We start from the raw sequence: 13,316 nt of genomic DNA, 5'->3' as shown, positions 1-13,316 counted from the left end.
ATCCCCTCCTACCCCCATCCGCAGTCGTGACAGTCGTGACAGTCTCCATCTGTCACCGCACGTCCCAGCGTGGCAGACGGGAGCAGCGCCTCGGGGATAATAATAATAATAATAACGATGATATTTGTTAAGCGCTTACTATGTGCCGAGCACTGTATTAAGCGCTCGGAATGTCCAATTCGGCATCAGAGACCATCCCTGCCCAATGACGGGCTCACAGACGGCAGCAGAGCAGAAGAGAACAAAACAAAACAAGACAACATCATCAGGATAAATAGAATCAAGGAGATATACACCTCATTAACAAAATAAATAGGGTAATAAATAATATATACAAAAGAGCACAGTGCTGAAGGGAGGGGAAGAGGGGAGGGGAGCTATAACGATGGCATTCGTTAAGCGCTTACTATGTGCCAAGCACTGTACTAAGCGCTGGGGTAGATACAAGGTTATCAGATTGTCCCACGTGGGGCTCACAGTCTTCACCCCCAATTTTACAGATGAGGTAACTGAGGCACAGAGAAGTTAAGTGACTTGCCCAAGGTCTCACACAGCAGACAAGGGGCAGATCGGGATTAGAACCCATGACCTCTGACTCCCAATCCCGGGCTCTTTCCACTAAGCCACGCTGCTTCTCTAATAATAACAATTATCCTTCAGCAATAGCCAATGGCCCCCACTCCCACTGTGCAGAACCAGGAAAGGGACCCAAGCGTCCTAATAATAATAACGATTGTGATGTGTTAAATCTTTACTCTGGGCCAGGCACCATACTAAGCGCTGGAGTGGATGAGAAGCAGCGTGGCTCAGTGGAAAGACCACGGGCTTGGGAGTCAGAGGTCCTGAGTTCTAATTCCGGCTCTACTGTCAGCTGGGTGACTTTGGGCAAATCGACTTCTCTGTGTCTCAGTTACCTCATTTATAAATTAGGGATTAAAACTGTGGGCCCCCCAGTGAGCCTCACTGATCACCTTGTATCGCCCCCAGCGCTTAGAACAGTGTAGCTAGTGTAGTGTAGTGTTAGCACATAGTAAGCGCTTAACAAATACCATCATTATTATACAAGCAAAGCGGGTTGGACATAATAATGTTGGTATTTGTTAAGCGCTTACTATGTGCCGAGCACTGTTCTAAGCGCTGGGGTAGACACAGGGGAATCAGGTTGTCCCACGTGGGGCTCACACTCTTAATCCCCATTTTACAGATGAGGTAACTGAGGCACCGAGAAGTTAAGTGACTTGCCCAAAGTCACACAGCTGACAAGTGGTAGAGCCGGGGTTCGAACCCATGACCTCTGACTCCAAAGCCCGTGCTCTTTCCAGTGAGCCACGCTGCTTCTCCCTGTCCCACGTGGGGCTCAAGGTCTCCATCCCCATTTTACAAGCGAGGTAACTGAGGCACGGAGAAGTGAAGTGATAAGAGAACCTCATCTGTAAAATGGGGATTAAGACTGTGAACCCCAAGCGGGATAACCTGATTACCTCGTATCTACCCCAGTGTTTAGAACAGTGTTTGGTACATAGTAAGTGCTTAACAAATACCATAATTTTTCTTTTGTCGGCTGTGTGACCTTGGGCAAGCCACTTCCCTTCTCAGTGCCTCAGTTCCCTCGTCTGTAAATATGGGGATTAAGACTGTGAGCCTCAAGTAGGACAACCTTGCCTGCCTACTTCATAATTAATACTAATGATGGTATTAAGTGCTTACTATGTGCAGAGCACCATTCTAAGCGCTGGGGTAGATACAAGGTAGTCAGAATGTCACACGTGGGGCTCGCGTTTTTTAATCCCCATTTTTGCAGCTGAGGTAACTGAGGCACAGAGAGGTTAAGTGACTTGCCCAGGGTCACACAGCAGACAAGTGGCGTTGTTTCGTTTTGTTGTCCGTCTCCCCCTTTTAGAGCGGGAGCTCACTGTCGTGCAGGGATGGTCTCTGGGTTGCCGAACTGTACGTTCCCAGCGCTTAGTTTATGAGAAACAGCGTGGCTCAGTGGAAAGAGGCCGGGCTTGGGAGTCCGAGGTCATGGGTTCTAATCCCGACTCCGCCACTTGTCGGCTGTGTGACTTTGGGCAAGTCACTTCACTTCTCCGGGCCTCAGTTAGCTCATCTGTAAAATGGGGACTGTGACTGTAAGCCCCAACTGGGACAACCTGATTACTTTGTATTTCCCCCAGCGCTTAGAACAGGGCTTGACACATAGTAAGCACTTAATAAATACCATCATTATTAGCAGTCCAGTGCTCTGCACATAGTAAGCGCTCAGCAAGTACGATTGAATGAACGGGCAGGGATTGTCTCTGCTGCCGAACGGTACAATCCAAGTGCTTAGAACAGTGCTTTGCACATAGGAAGCACTTAAATACCATCATTATTATCAGCCCAGTGTTCTGCACATAGTAAACGCTCAACAAGTACGCTTGAATGAATGGGCAAGGATTGTCTCTGCTGCCTAACGGTAGATTCCAAGCGCTTAGCACAGTGCTTTGCACATAGGAAGCGTTTAACAAATACCATCATTATTATCAGCCCAGGGCTCTGCGCATAGGAAGCGCTCAACAAGTACGTTTGATTGAAAGGGCAGGGACCGTCTCTCTCTGCTGCCGAACGGTACAATCCAAGTGCTTAGAACAGTGTTTTGCACAAAGGAAGCAGCGTGGCTCAGTGGAAAGAGCCCGGGCTTGGGAGTCAGAGGTCATGAGTTTGAATCCCACCTCTGCCACTTGTCAGCTGTGTGACTGTGGGCAAGTCACTTCACTTCTCTGTGCCTCAGTTACCTCATCTGTCAAATGGGGATTAAAACTTCGAGCCCCACATGGGACAACCTGATCACCTTGTATCCCGCAGGGTTTAGAACAATGCTCTGCACATAGTAAGCGCTTAACAAATACCAACGTAAGTCACTTAACTGCTCTGGGCCTCGGTTACCTCATCTGTAAAATGGGGATGGAGCCTCACGGAGGGGCAACCTGATTCCCCTGTGTCAGAGAATAGTGCTCTGCACCTAGTAAGCGCTTAACAAATACCCACCTTATTAATGATGATGATGACGATGTTGGTATTTGTTAAGCGCTTACTAGGTGCAGAGCACTGTTCTAAGCGCTGGGGTAGACACAGGGGAATCAAGTTATCCCACGTGGGGCTCACAGTCTTACTCCCCATTTTACAGATGAGGTCACTGAGGCACAGAGAAATGAAGTGACTCGCCCAAAGTCGTATTAGTATCATAGTAAGCGCTCGATAGGAATGAATGACCTTCCTTATTCCGCTGCTACGCCCACGGCTGAGAGTAAGCGCTCGACAGATCCCATGACGGTGATAGTTAATGGGCGGCAGGGCGGGCCGCTCGGCACCGACTGTGTGCTAAACGGTGGGGTGGAGTGTCCACCCCCTCGGAGAGCGATGGCAAGGGCAAGCGGGTGTGGGCGGGCCTGCCCCTTTTGCCCCGTTTCCCGGCAGCCTCGGGGGGCGGCCTAAGGACCGGCCTTCGACCTTGAGGTTGGCACCATGGGCGCCCCCGGGCCCGGCGCCCCTCCCGACCTCTATCGCGACACCTGGCTGCGATATTTAGGTGAGGTGCCCATCCCCTCCTCCCCCCTCCGGACCGCACTCCTACCTCCCCCCGACCCTTGGCCCCACTCCCTCCCCTGTCACCTTGGGCCGCTCACCTCACTGCTCCCTGGCTCCGGCCCTTCCTCCTCCCCCCTTACACTCTTTCTTCGGCGCTCCCTCGGGGCCGAGCACTGTGCCAAGCGCTGGGGCGGAGAGGAGGGAGGGAGGTCGTCTCACGTGGGGCTCGCGGTCTTAACTCTCATTGCAATAATCCTAATTATTATTCGTTCTCATTGCAATAATCGTAAAGATGGTATTTAAGCGCTCGCTCGGGGCCAAGCACTGTGCCAAGCGCTGGGGCCGGAGAGGAGGGAGGGAGGTCGTCTCACGTGGGGCTCGCGGTCTTAACTCTCATTGCAATAATCCTAATTATTATTCGTTCTCATTGCGAGAATCATAAATAATGATGGTATTTAAGCGCTCGCTCGGGGCCAAGCACTGTGCCAAGCGCTGGGGCGGAGAGGAGGGAGGGAGGTTGTCTCACGTGGGGCTCGCGGTCTTAATTCTCATTGCAATAATCATAAATAATCATGGTATTTAAGCGCTCGCTCGGGGCCAAGCACTGTGCCAAGCGCTGGGGCCGGAGAGGAGGGAGGGAGGTTGTCTCACGTGGGGCTCGCGGTCTTAATTCTCATTGCAATAATCCTAATTATTATTCGTTCTCATTGCAATAATCATAAATAATGATGGTATTTAAGCGCTCGCTCGGGGCCAAGCACTGTGCCAAGCGCTGGGGCGGAGAGGAGGGAGGGAGGTTGTCTCACGTGGGGCTCGCGGTCTTAATTCTTATTGCAATAATCCTAATTATTATTCATTCTCATTGCAATAATCATAAATAATGATGGTATTTAAGCGCTCGCTCGGGGCCAAGCACTATTCCAGGCGCTGGGGCGGAGAGGAGGGAAGGAGGTTGGTCCACGTGGGGCTCGCGGTTTTAATTCTCATTGTAATAATCATAAATAATGATGGTGTTTAAGCGCTCGCTCGGTGCCAAGCACTGTTCCAAGCGCTGGGTCAGATACGAGATAAATAGGCTGTCCCACGTGGGGGTCACAGTTTTAATTTCCATTTTAGTAATCTTAAACAATGATGGTATTTTGTGAAGCGCTACTATGTGCCAAGCACTGTTCTAAGCGCTGGGGGCAGATACAAGGTAATCAAGTTGTCCCAGGTAGGGTCACGGTCTTAATTCCCTTTTTACAGATGAGGGAACTGAGGCACAGAGAAGTGAAGCCAAGTGACTTGCTCAAGGTCACAAAGCTGATAGGTGGCGGAGACGGAATTAGAACCCACATCCTCTGACTCCCAGGCCCATTCTCTTGCCGTTAAGTCACGCTGCTTCTCTGTCCGTGTAGAAGGGGACTCTGTTCATTCCAATTGTATTGATTTTGCCTTGTGCTTAGCAGATAGTAAGCGCTTAACAAATACCTCAGTTACTCATATTATTAGGGATGAGAATCATAATAATAATAATAATAATGTTGGTTTTGTTAAGCGCTTACTGTGTGCCGAGCACTGTTCTAAGCGCTGGGGTAGACATAGGGGAATCAGGTTGTCCCACGTGGGGCTCACAGTCTTAATCCCCATTTTACAGATGAGGGAACTGAGGCACAGAGAAGTTAAGTGACTTGCCCACGGTCACACAGCCGACAAGTGGCAGAGCTGGGATTCGAACTCATGAGCCCTGACTCCAAAGCCCGTGCTCTTTCCACTGAGCCACGCTGCTTCAAGGCATGAGAAGGCATGAGGTCCACTCCCGCCTCCATCACTTTGCTGCATGACCTTGGGCAAGTCGATTTACTTCTCAGTGCCTCAGTCTCCTTATCTAAAATGGGGATTGAGCCTGTGAGCCCCACGTGGGACAAGGACCGTGTCTAACCCAATTTTCTCCTATCTACCCCGGTGCTTGGTACAGTGCCTGGCACATAGTAAACGCTTAACAAAAATGCCATAATTACTGTTATCAGATCAGCAGCATGGCTCAGTGTGGGCTTCGGAGTCAGAGGTCATGGGTTCGACTCCCGGCGCTGCCACTTGTCAGCTGTGTGACTGTGGGCAAGTCACTTAACTTCTCTGTGCCTCAGTTACCTCATCTATAAAATGGGGGTTAACTGTGAGCCTCACGTGGGACAACCTGATTACCCTGGATCTCCCCCAGCGCTTAGAACAGTGCTCTGCACATAGTAAGTGCTTAACAGATACGAATATTATTATATTTCCCTTCCTCCCCCATGGGGCGGGGGTGCAGGGGGAGTGTGTTCCCAGACTAAGCCCCCCTTTTCCTCTGCTCCCCATCCCCGCCCCGAGACTCCAACTCACTCCCTTTGCTCTCTCCCCCTCCCCACCGCACTAGTATGTATATATGTACATATTTATAATTCTGCTTATTCATATTAATCCTATTAATGCCTGTTCACTTGTTTTGATGCCTGTCTCCCCCTCTTCTACACTGTGAGCCTGTTGTGGGCAGGGACTGTATTTGTTGCTGAACTGTACTTTCCAAGCTCTTAGTACAGTGCTCTGCACGCAGTAAGCGCGCAAATACAATTGAATGATTGAATGAATGGATCAAGCCATCTCTGCTGTCCAGGTTTGAAGCATCGTGGAATAGTCGATTTGGGGAACAGAGTGTCTTTCTCGGCATAGCAACCTCTAAGGAAGGAATTGTACTCTCCAAGTGCTTAGTACAGGCCTCTGCACACAGTAAGTGCTCAATAAATAATGATGGAACGAATGGATCGAACCATCTCCGCTGCCCAGGTTTGAAGCATCGTGGAGCAGTCGAAAGAACACTGGCCTGGGAGTCAGAGAACCTGGGTTTTAATGTGGTTTCTGCCACTTCATTAATTCAGTCGTACTTATTGAGGGCTTAGTGTCTTCAGAGCCCCGTACTAAGCGCTTGGGAGAGTACAATATAACAACAAACACTTGCATTCCCCGCCCACGACGAGTTTACAGTCTAGAGACGGAGCTGTATGCTGGGTGACCTTGGGCGAGTCACTTCACTTCTCCGTGGCTCAGTTGCCTCATCTGTAAAATGGGGATTAAAGCTGTGAGCCCCATTGGGGACGGGGACTGTGTCGAACCGGAGTAGACTGTATCTTCCCTGGTGTTTAGAACAGTGCTTGGCACATAGTAAGCGCTTAACAAATACCATTAACAAAAAGTAAGCAACAAAGAATACTGGAGGCCGTAAGTTCCTTTGCCAATGCTCCTTTCTCTCTGGAAGGGACAGGGCTGGGTGATGTTGGGGCTCAAGGTCGGAGGCCAAATTGGATTGGCACAAAGGGGAAAGTGGTATTATAATTGAGTATTGAGAAGCAGCGTGGCTCAGTGGAAAGAGCACGGGCCTAGGAGTCAGAGGTCATGGATTCTAATCCCAGCTCTGCCACTTGTCAGCTGTGTGACTTTGGGCAAGTCACTTTACTTCTCATTGCCTAAGTTACCTCATCTGTAAAATGGAGATTAAGACTGAGCCTCGTGTGGGTCCACCTGATTACCTTGTATCTACCCCAGCGCTTAGAACAGTGCTCGGCACATAGTAAGCGCTTAACAAATACCAACATTATTATTATAATAAATAATTATGATACTTGTTAAGCACTTACTATTTCCTTAGCAGCGTGGTTTAGTGGAAAGAGCACGGGCTTGGGAGTCAGAGGATGTGGGTTCTAATCTCACCTCTATCACTTGTCTGCTGGGTGACCTTGGGAAAGTCACTTAACTTCTCTGTGCCTCAGGTACCTCATCTGTAAAATGGGGATTAGAAGTATGCATCCCATGTAGGTCAACCTTATTACCCTGTATCTTCCCCAGCACTTAGAATGGTGCTGGACATATAGTAAGTGCTTAACAAATACCATACTTATTATTATTATTATTATTATCATGGTTTTTGTTAAGCTCTTACTATGTGCCAGGCACTATACTAACCACTGGGGTGGAGACGAGCAAATCGGGTTGGACACAGTCCTTGTCCCATGTGGGGCTCCCAGTCTCAATCCCCATTTTACAGATGAGGTAACTGAAGCACAGAGAAGTAAAGCGACTTGCCCAAGGTCACACGGCAAACAAGTGGCGGAGCCGAGATTAGAACCCACGATCTTCTGACTCCCAGACCCGTGGTCTATCCACAACACCGCCCTGCTTCTCTGTCTTTCCGACTCCCCCTTCCTTTCTGTCGTTCGGGGTTTCCTCCCACCAAATGTCATTCCCTGTCCCGTAGAGGAGAGGTAACCCTTCCCTCCATGCCCTCTCAACCCTTAGCTGCTGCTCCACTTGGAATGAGAGAGAGTCCCTGGCAAATACCTGGGCATCTGCCCCAGTGGGACTTAGAACTCCCCTCCTCACAAGGAACACTAAGCAGCTCCTCTGCCCCCTCATCTCTTTCAACCCCTGCCTCAGTGACCCTGGCTTCACCGAGAGGGCCCCCCCGATCGCCACTCACGCTGCCCTTTCCTGCAGGTTATGCCAACGAGGTGGGTGAGGCTTTCCGTGCTCACGTGCCTTCCTCGGTGGTGTGGGCGAGTTACGCAGTGTCCAGCGGCTACGTGGTGGCCGATGCCATTGACAAAGGCAAGAAGGCAACATCTGTGAGTACCCGGGGAAACCTCATGACCCAAAAGTACTTGTCAGCATTTTTTCTCTTAATGGCATTTGTTAAGCGCTTACTATGTGCCAGGCACTATACTAAGCGCTGGGGTAGATTCACGATAAGCAGGTTGGACACAGTCCATGTCTCACATGGGGCTCGTAGTCTTAGTCCCCATTTTACAGATGAGGTACCCGAGGTACAAAGGGGTTAAGTGATTGGCCCAAGGTCACACGGTAAACAAGTGGCAGAGCCGGGATTAGTACCCAGGTCCTCTGAGTCCCAGCCGCGTGTTCCTTCCACCAGGTCACGCAGCTTCTAATAGTGGGACGGCCTGCGTCCTCTCTTGCTGACCTCCCCCACCGGCAAAACCTGTAACCTTTGTCTTCCTCCTCGCAACTCCCGATTGGCATCGCCTCCTCACCTAATGAAGTCTGTGCACGTGCTTTTCCTCCCTTTCTTCTTCCCCCCTCCCAAGCCCACGGCATTTATGTCCATACCTGTAATTTATTAATGTATATTAATGTCTGTGTCTCCCCCTCTAGATCGTAAGCTCGCTGTAGGCAGCGAATATGTCTGTCTATTGTTGTAGTGTACCCTCCCAAGCGCTTAGGACAGTGCTCTGCACACAGTAAGCGCTAAATGAATACGACTGACTGACTGACTCGGACCCCATTGCGCGCTAGAGTTCTTTCCTCCTCAACTCAAATGCTAGAGGCTGCCGCGTTCCTGCTTTCAATCAAGTCACGCCCTCACCTCCCGCGCCCCTCTCTGTCCGCAGTCTCCAGCGACCCCCTCCAGGAAGACCACGCAGACGGCAGTGGCCGTGTTCGACACCTTTGTGTGGCAGGCACTCGCCTCCGTGGCCATCCCGGGCTTCACCATCAACCGCGTCTGTGCCGCCTGCCACTACCTCCTGGGTGCCGCCACCCGCTTGCCCCTGACTACCCGCAAGTGGACGACCACAACCTTGGGCTTGCTGGTCATTCCTGTAATCATCCATCCTATCGACAAGTACGGATCCCCCCGCCGCCGGGGAAAGGCGGGGGAAAGAGGAGGGGTTGAGTGTCCCTTTGCCTGGGCAGCATCTCACAGAGCTCTCCTCTAGACTGTGAGCTCATTGTGGGGCTGAATATGTCTGTTTGTTGTTGTATTATACTCTCCCAAGCGCTTAGTACAGTGCTCTGCATACAGTATGTGGCCAATAAATACGATGGAATGAATCGTGCTTCCATGAGCCCTGAGGCGATGATAATGAGAAGAGGTTAATAAAATAATAATATAACAATTATGGCACTTGCTAAGCTCGTACTACGTGCCAAGCTCTGGGGCAGACACAAGTTAATCGGGTTGGGCACAGTCCCTGTCCCACATGGGGCTCACAGTCTTCATCCTCATTTTAAAGATGAGGTAACTGAGGCACAGAAAAGTTAAGTGACTTGCCCAAGATCACACAGCAGACGTGGCAGAGCTGGGATTAGAACCCAGGTCCTTCTGACTCCCAGGCCCGTGCTCTGTACACTAAGCCACACTGCATCTCAGCCTCAGAGAGATGATGATGATGGTATTTGTTAAGCACTTACTAGGTGCCAAGCATTGTTCTAAGCACTGGGGTAGACACAAGGGAATCAGGTTGTTCCACACGGGGCTCACAGTCTTAATCCCCATTTTACAGATGAGGGAACTGAGGCACAGAGAAGCGACTTGCCCAAAGTCACACAGGTGAGAAGTGGCAGAGCCAGAATTAGAACCCACGACCTCTGCCTCCCAAGCCTGTGCTCTTGTCAGCGAAGCAGAGTCTGTAGGGTCGGGACCTGGGCATGTTATAGGTAGAGAATGTGACTGTTTATTGTTACATTGTACTCCCCCAAGTGCTTAGTATAGTGTTCTGCACATAGTAAGCACTCAATAAATACAATTGGATGAAGGAAGATTCAGAAACTAATAATAATTGTGGTATTTGTTAAATATTTACTAGGTGCCAGGCACTGTACTAAGCGCTGGGATGGATGGATACAAGCAAATCAGGTTGGACACGGTCCCTGTCCCACCTGGGGCTCACAGTCTCAATCCCCATTTTACAAAAGAGGTAACTGAGGCACAGAAAAGTGAAGTGACTTGCCCAAGGCCTCACACAGCAGACAAGTGATGAAGCAGGGATTAGAACCCATGACCTTCCGACTCCCAGGCCCACGCTCTATCCACTGAGCCACGCTACTTGAAAGAGCCTGGGCTCGGGAGTCAGAGCTCACGGGTTCTAATCCCGGCTCTGCCACTTGTCAGCTGTGTGACTGTGGGCAAGTCACTTCACTTCTCTGAGCCTCAGTTTCCTCATCTGTAAAATGGGGATTAACTGTGACCCTCACGTGGGACAACATGATTACCCTGTATCTCCCCCAGTGCGTAGAGCAGTGTTCTGCACATAGTAAGCGCTTAACAAATACCAAAATTATTATTATTATCACCCGGGGACACTGCTCCCTTCTCCCAATGGGCTCTTCCAACTCTCTCTTCTGCAGAACAAAGGGAGCGCTAATGGGGGCGCGGGGGTGACGGGAGGATGAGACTGGGGTGTCAACTGATGGGGGAGGTGAGGGCAGCGCTGAGGGACAGAGCTGCAGAGTTTGATTGGGCTCAGGGGCAGAGGGGGCTCCCTCAAAAGGAAGTTTGTTTCCCCTCTGCTGCAGAGCTGACAGGAGAATAATAATAATAATAATGTTGGTATTTGTTAAGCGCTTACTATGTGCAGAGCACTGTTCTAAGCGCTGGGGTAGACACAGGGGAATCGGGTTGTCCCACGTGGGGCTCACAGTCTTAATCCCCATTTTACAGATGAGGTAACTGAGGCACAGAGAAGTTAAGTGACTTGCCCACAGTCACACAGCTGACAAGTGGCAGAGCTGGGATTCGAACCCATGACCTCTGACTCCAAAGCCCGTGGTCTTTCCACTGAGCCACGCTAGCTTTCCGTGTGTAGAGGGGGTTCTCAGTGTCCAGCCAAAGAAGGACTCCCCCATCCCCTGCTTATCACGGCCTCCGTCTCTCCTTCCACAGGTCAGTGGATTTTCTGCTGGACAACAGCCTCCGTAAACTCTACCCTACTCAGGAGAAGCCCAGCTCCGCCTGATGCAGTGGCCACCCGCGCTGGGGCGGACCCCCGCTCAGCACAACTCCCCCGCATGCATGTTGCCCTTCATCGGCTTCAGAAACACGAGTGTTTGGTAGCAGGGAGGGAGAGATCCCCTGGTCCAGGAACCCCGCTGCGGAAAGGCCGTGAGGAGCGGGGCCTGCTCGGCCGGGATCAGCCCCGGGACGGCTGAGGGGACTGGGAGGGGGAGAGGACAAGGAGGAGGTGGAGGAAAGGGAGAGCTCAGGGAGAATTCTTGGTCCTTTTAGGACTCTTGGGGAAGTGCAATCAGAGCCAGGCAGGGTTGCTTCTGCACCACATGGGGGGCAGATTTCTAAGCTGGGCCATCCTCCCAGATGCCACGTGGAGAACAGCAGCAGGAACCGCAGTCTGCATTTCACCCATCGGGCTGAAGATACGCGAGGCCTCGCCTCTTACCGTGTCCCAATAAAGCTATTTTCTGAGCATCTGATCTTGTTCTTTCCCTCTTCTGCCTCCCGTCCCAGCCCCTGGGTTCAGCCGTCGGGAGGCAGGCTCCAGAAGGGTGGGAGAGCTCCATTGACTTGGGATGGAGGTAATAATGTTGGTATTTAAGCGCTTACTATGTGCCGAGCACTGTTCTAAGCGCTGGGGTAGATACAGGGTAATCGGGTCCCTCGCGGTCTTAATCCCCATTTTCCAGATGAGGTAACTGAGGCACAGAGAAGTTGAGTGACTTGCCCAAAGTCACAGCTGACAAGCAGCGGAGCCGGGATTAGAACCCATGACCTCTGACTCCTAAGACCGTGCTCCTTCCACTGAGCCACGCTGCTTCTCTACTGGAGAAAGAGGGGCCTGGTGGTGGTGGTGTCCTCTAGGGACTCAGTGTTGAACTGAAATTTTCTTTTCTGGTGTCGGGTCTCCCGCCGCCTCATCCTGTTGCAGAGGGAAGAGCCACGGCGCCCTTCCTCCCACCCAAAGTAGGACCGTCGAGATGTGGCCCCATTGGGTATCTCACCATCTTTTGTGCCAACTGTTAAACTACTCAGTATCCAGTTGGGGGAAGTCAGACCACCTGCCACCAAGGAGGCTCTACCGAGGCACACAGAAGTCCTCCCACAGCAGGGTCCTTTCTGCATCATTTCCTCAGTTCGGTGCCTTAGGCACCAATTGCCAGGAATGTGTTCCTACTGGGGGAATTGTCCCTCACCTTGAGCTACTTGCCCTCAGGCTGTTTTTCCACTCCCCTCTCAATCCCCATGCCCACACCACCACCATTTACATTGCTGTGCCGGTCTGTATGGAGAAGGAAGGGCTCAAGATGGCTCCAACCAACTAATAATAATTATGATACTTGTTAAGCGCTTGCTATGTGTCAAGGACTGTTCAAAGCAATGAGAGAGGTGCAAATTGATCAGGTTGGACACAGTTCCTGTCCCACATGGGGCTCACACTCTTATAATCTCCATTTTACAGATGAGGGAACTGAAGCACAAAGAAGTTAGGTGACAGCATAGAACCCCTCAAATCTTGGGAGGGACCTCTAGACGCCCTCACTACACCTTCAACCTCAAGCAGCCCTAAAAGAGGCAACTTCCTCCAGCTATGTGTCAAGTACTGTTCAAAGCAGTGGGAGAGGTACAAATTGATCAGGTTGGACACAGTCCCTGTCCCACATGGAGCTCACACTTTTAATTCCCATTTTACAGATGAGGGAACTGAAGCACAAAGAAGTTAAGTGATTTACCCAGCATGGAACCCCTCAAATCTTGGGAGGAGCCTCTAGGTGCACTCACCGCACCCTCAACCCCAAGCACCTTCAGGAGTTTAGGGGTGTCCAGGGCCCACCCTAAGAGAGGCAACTCCCTCCCCCTATGAGGGACTCTGAAGGAGGTGAAAATGTTCACCATGTTAGTATCTCCTGCTGCAAAAGGAGTAGGAAGGCTTTAATCGCCAAGCGTGTCCCTCCGGGAGTGCCCAAGTCTGGTTGTGGACAAAGCTGCTTGTGTA

The 13,316-nt window shown here is 51.0% G+C and overlaps 1 protein-coding gene across 1 annotated transcript; it reads left to right on the top strand.

Moving 5' to 3' along the window:
• The first annotated feature begins 3,297 nt into the window (after positions 1–3,297).
• MTFP1 (mitochondrial fission process 1) lies at positions 3,298–11,799 on the top strand. Its single transcript, XM_029048715.1, has 4 exons — positions 3,298–3,568; positions 8,074–8,201; positions 8,982–9,214; positions 11,255–11,799. The coding sequence occupies exons 1-4, from the start codon at positions 3,505–3,507 to the stop codon at positions 11,325–11,327; spliced, it is 498 nt and encodes a 165-aa protein (XP_028904548.1). The 5' UTR covers positions 3,298–3,504; the 3' UTR covers positions 11,328–11,799.
• The last annotated feature ends 1,517 nt before the right edge of the window (positions 11,800–13,316 follow it).

This window comes from Ornithorhynchus anatinus, chromosome 2, assembly GCF_004115215.2.
Source record: "Ornithorhynchus anatinus isolate Pmale09 chromosome 2, mOrnAna1.pri.v4, whole genome shotgun sequence".
Classification (NCBI taxonomy): Eukaryota; Metazoa; Chordata; class Mammalia; order Monotremata; family Ornithorhynchidae; genus Ornithorhynchus; species Ornithorhynchus anatinus.
This window is presented reverse-complemented; position numbering and strand designations above follow the sequence as displayed.

Excerpts from the sequence above, each read along its gene's own strand:
- MTFP1 (XM_029048715.1), top strand. The coding sequence starts at position 3,505 with ATGGGCGCCCCCGGGCCCGGCGCCCCTCCCGACCTCTATCGCGACACC. Across the intron at positions 3,569-8,073 it reads CACCTGGCTGCGATATTTAG|GTTATGCCAACGAGGTGGGT; the intron begins GTGAGGTGCCCA and ends CCTTTCCTGCAG. Across the intron at positions 8,202-8,981 it reads AAGGCAAGAAGGCAACATCT|TCTCCAGCGACCCCCTCCAG; the intron begins GTGAGTACCCGG and ends CTCTGTCCGCAG.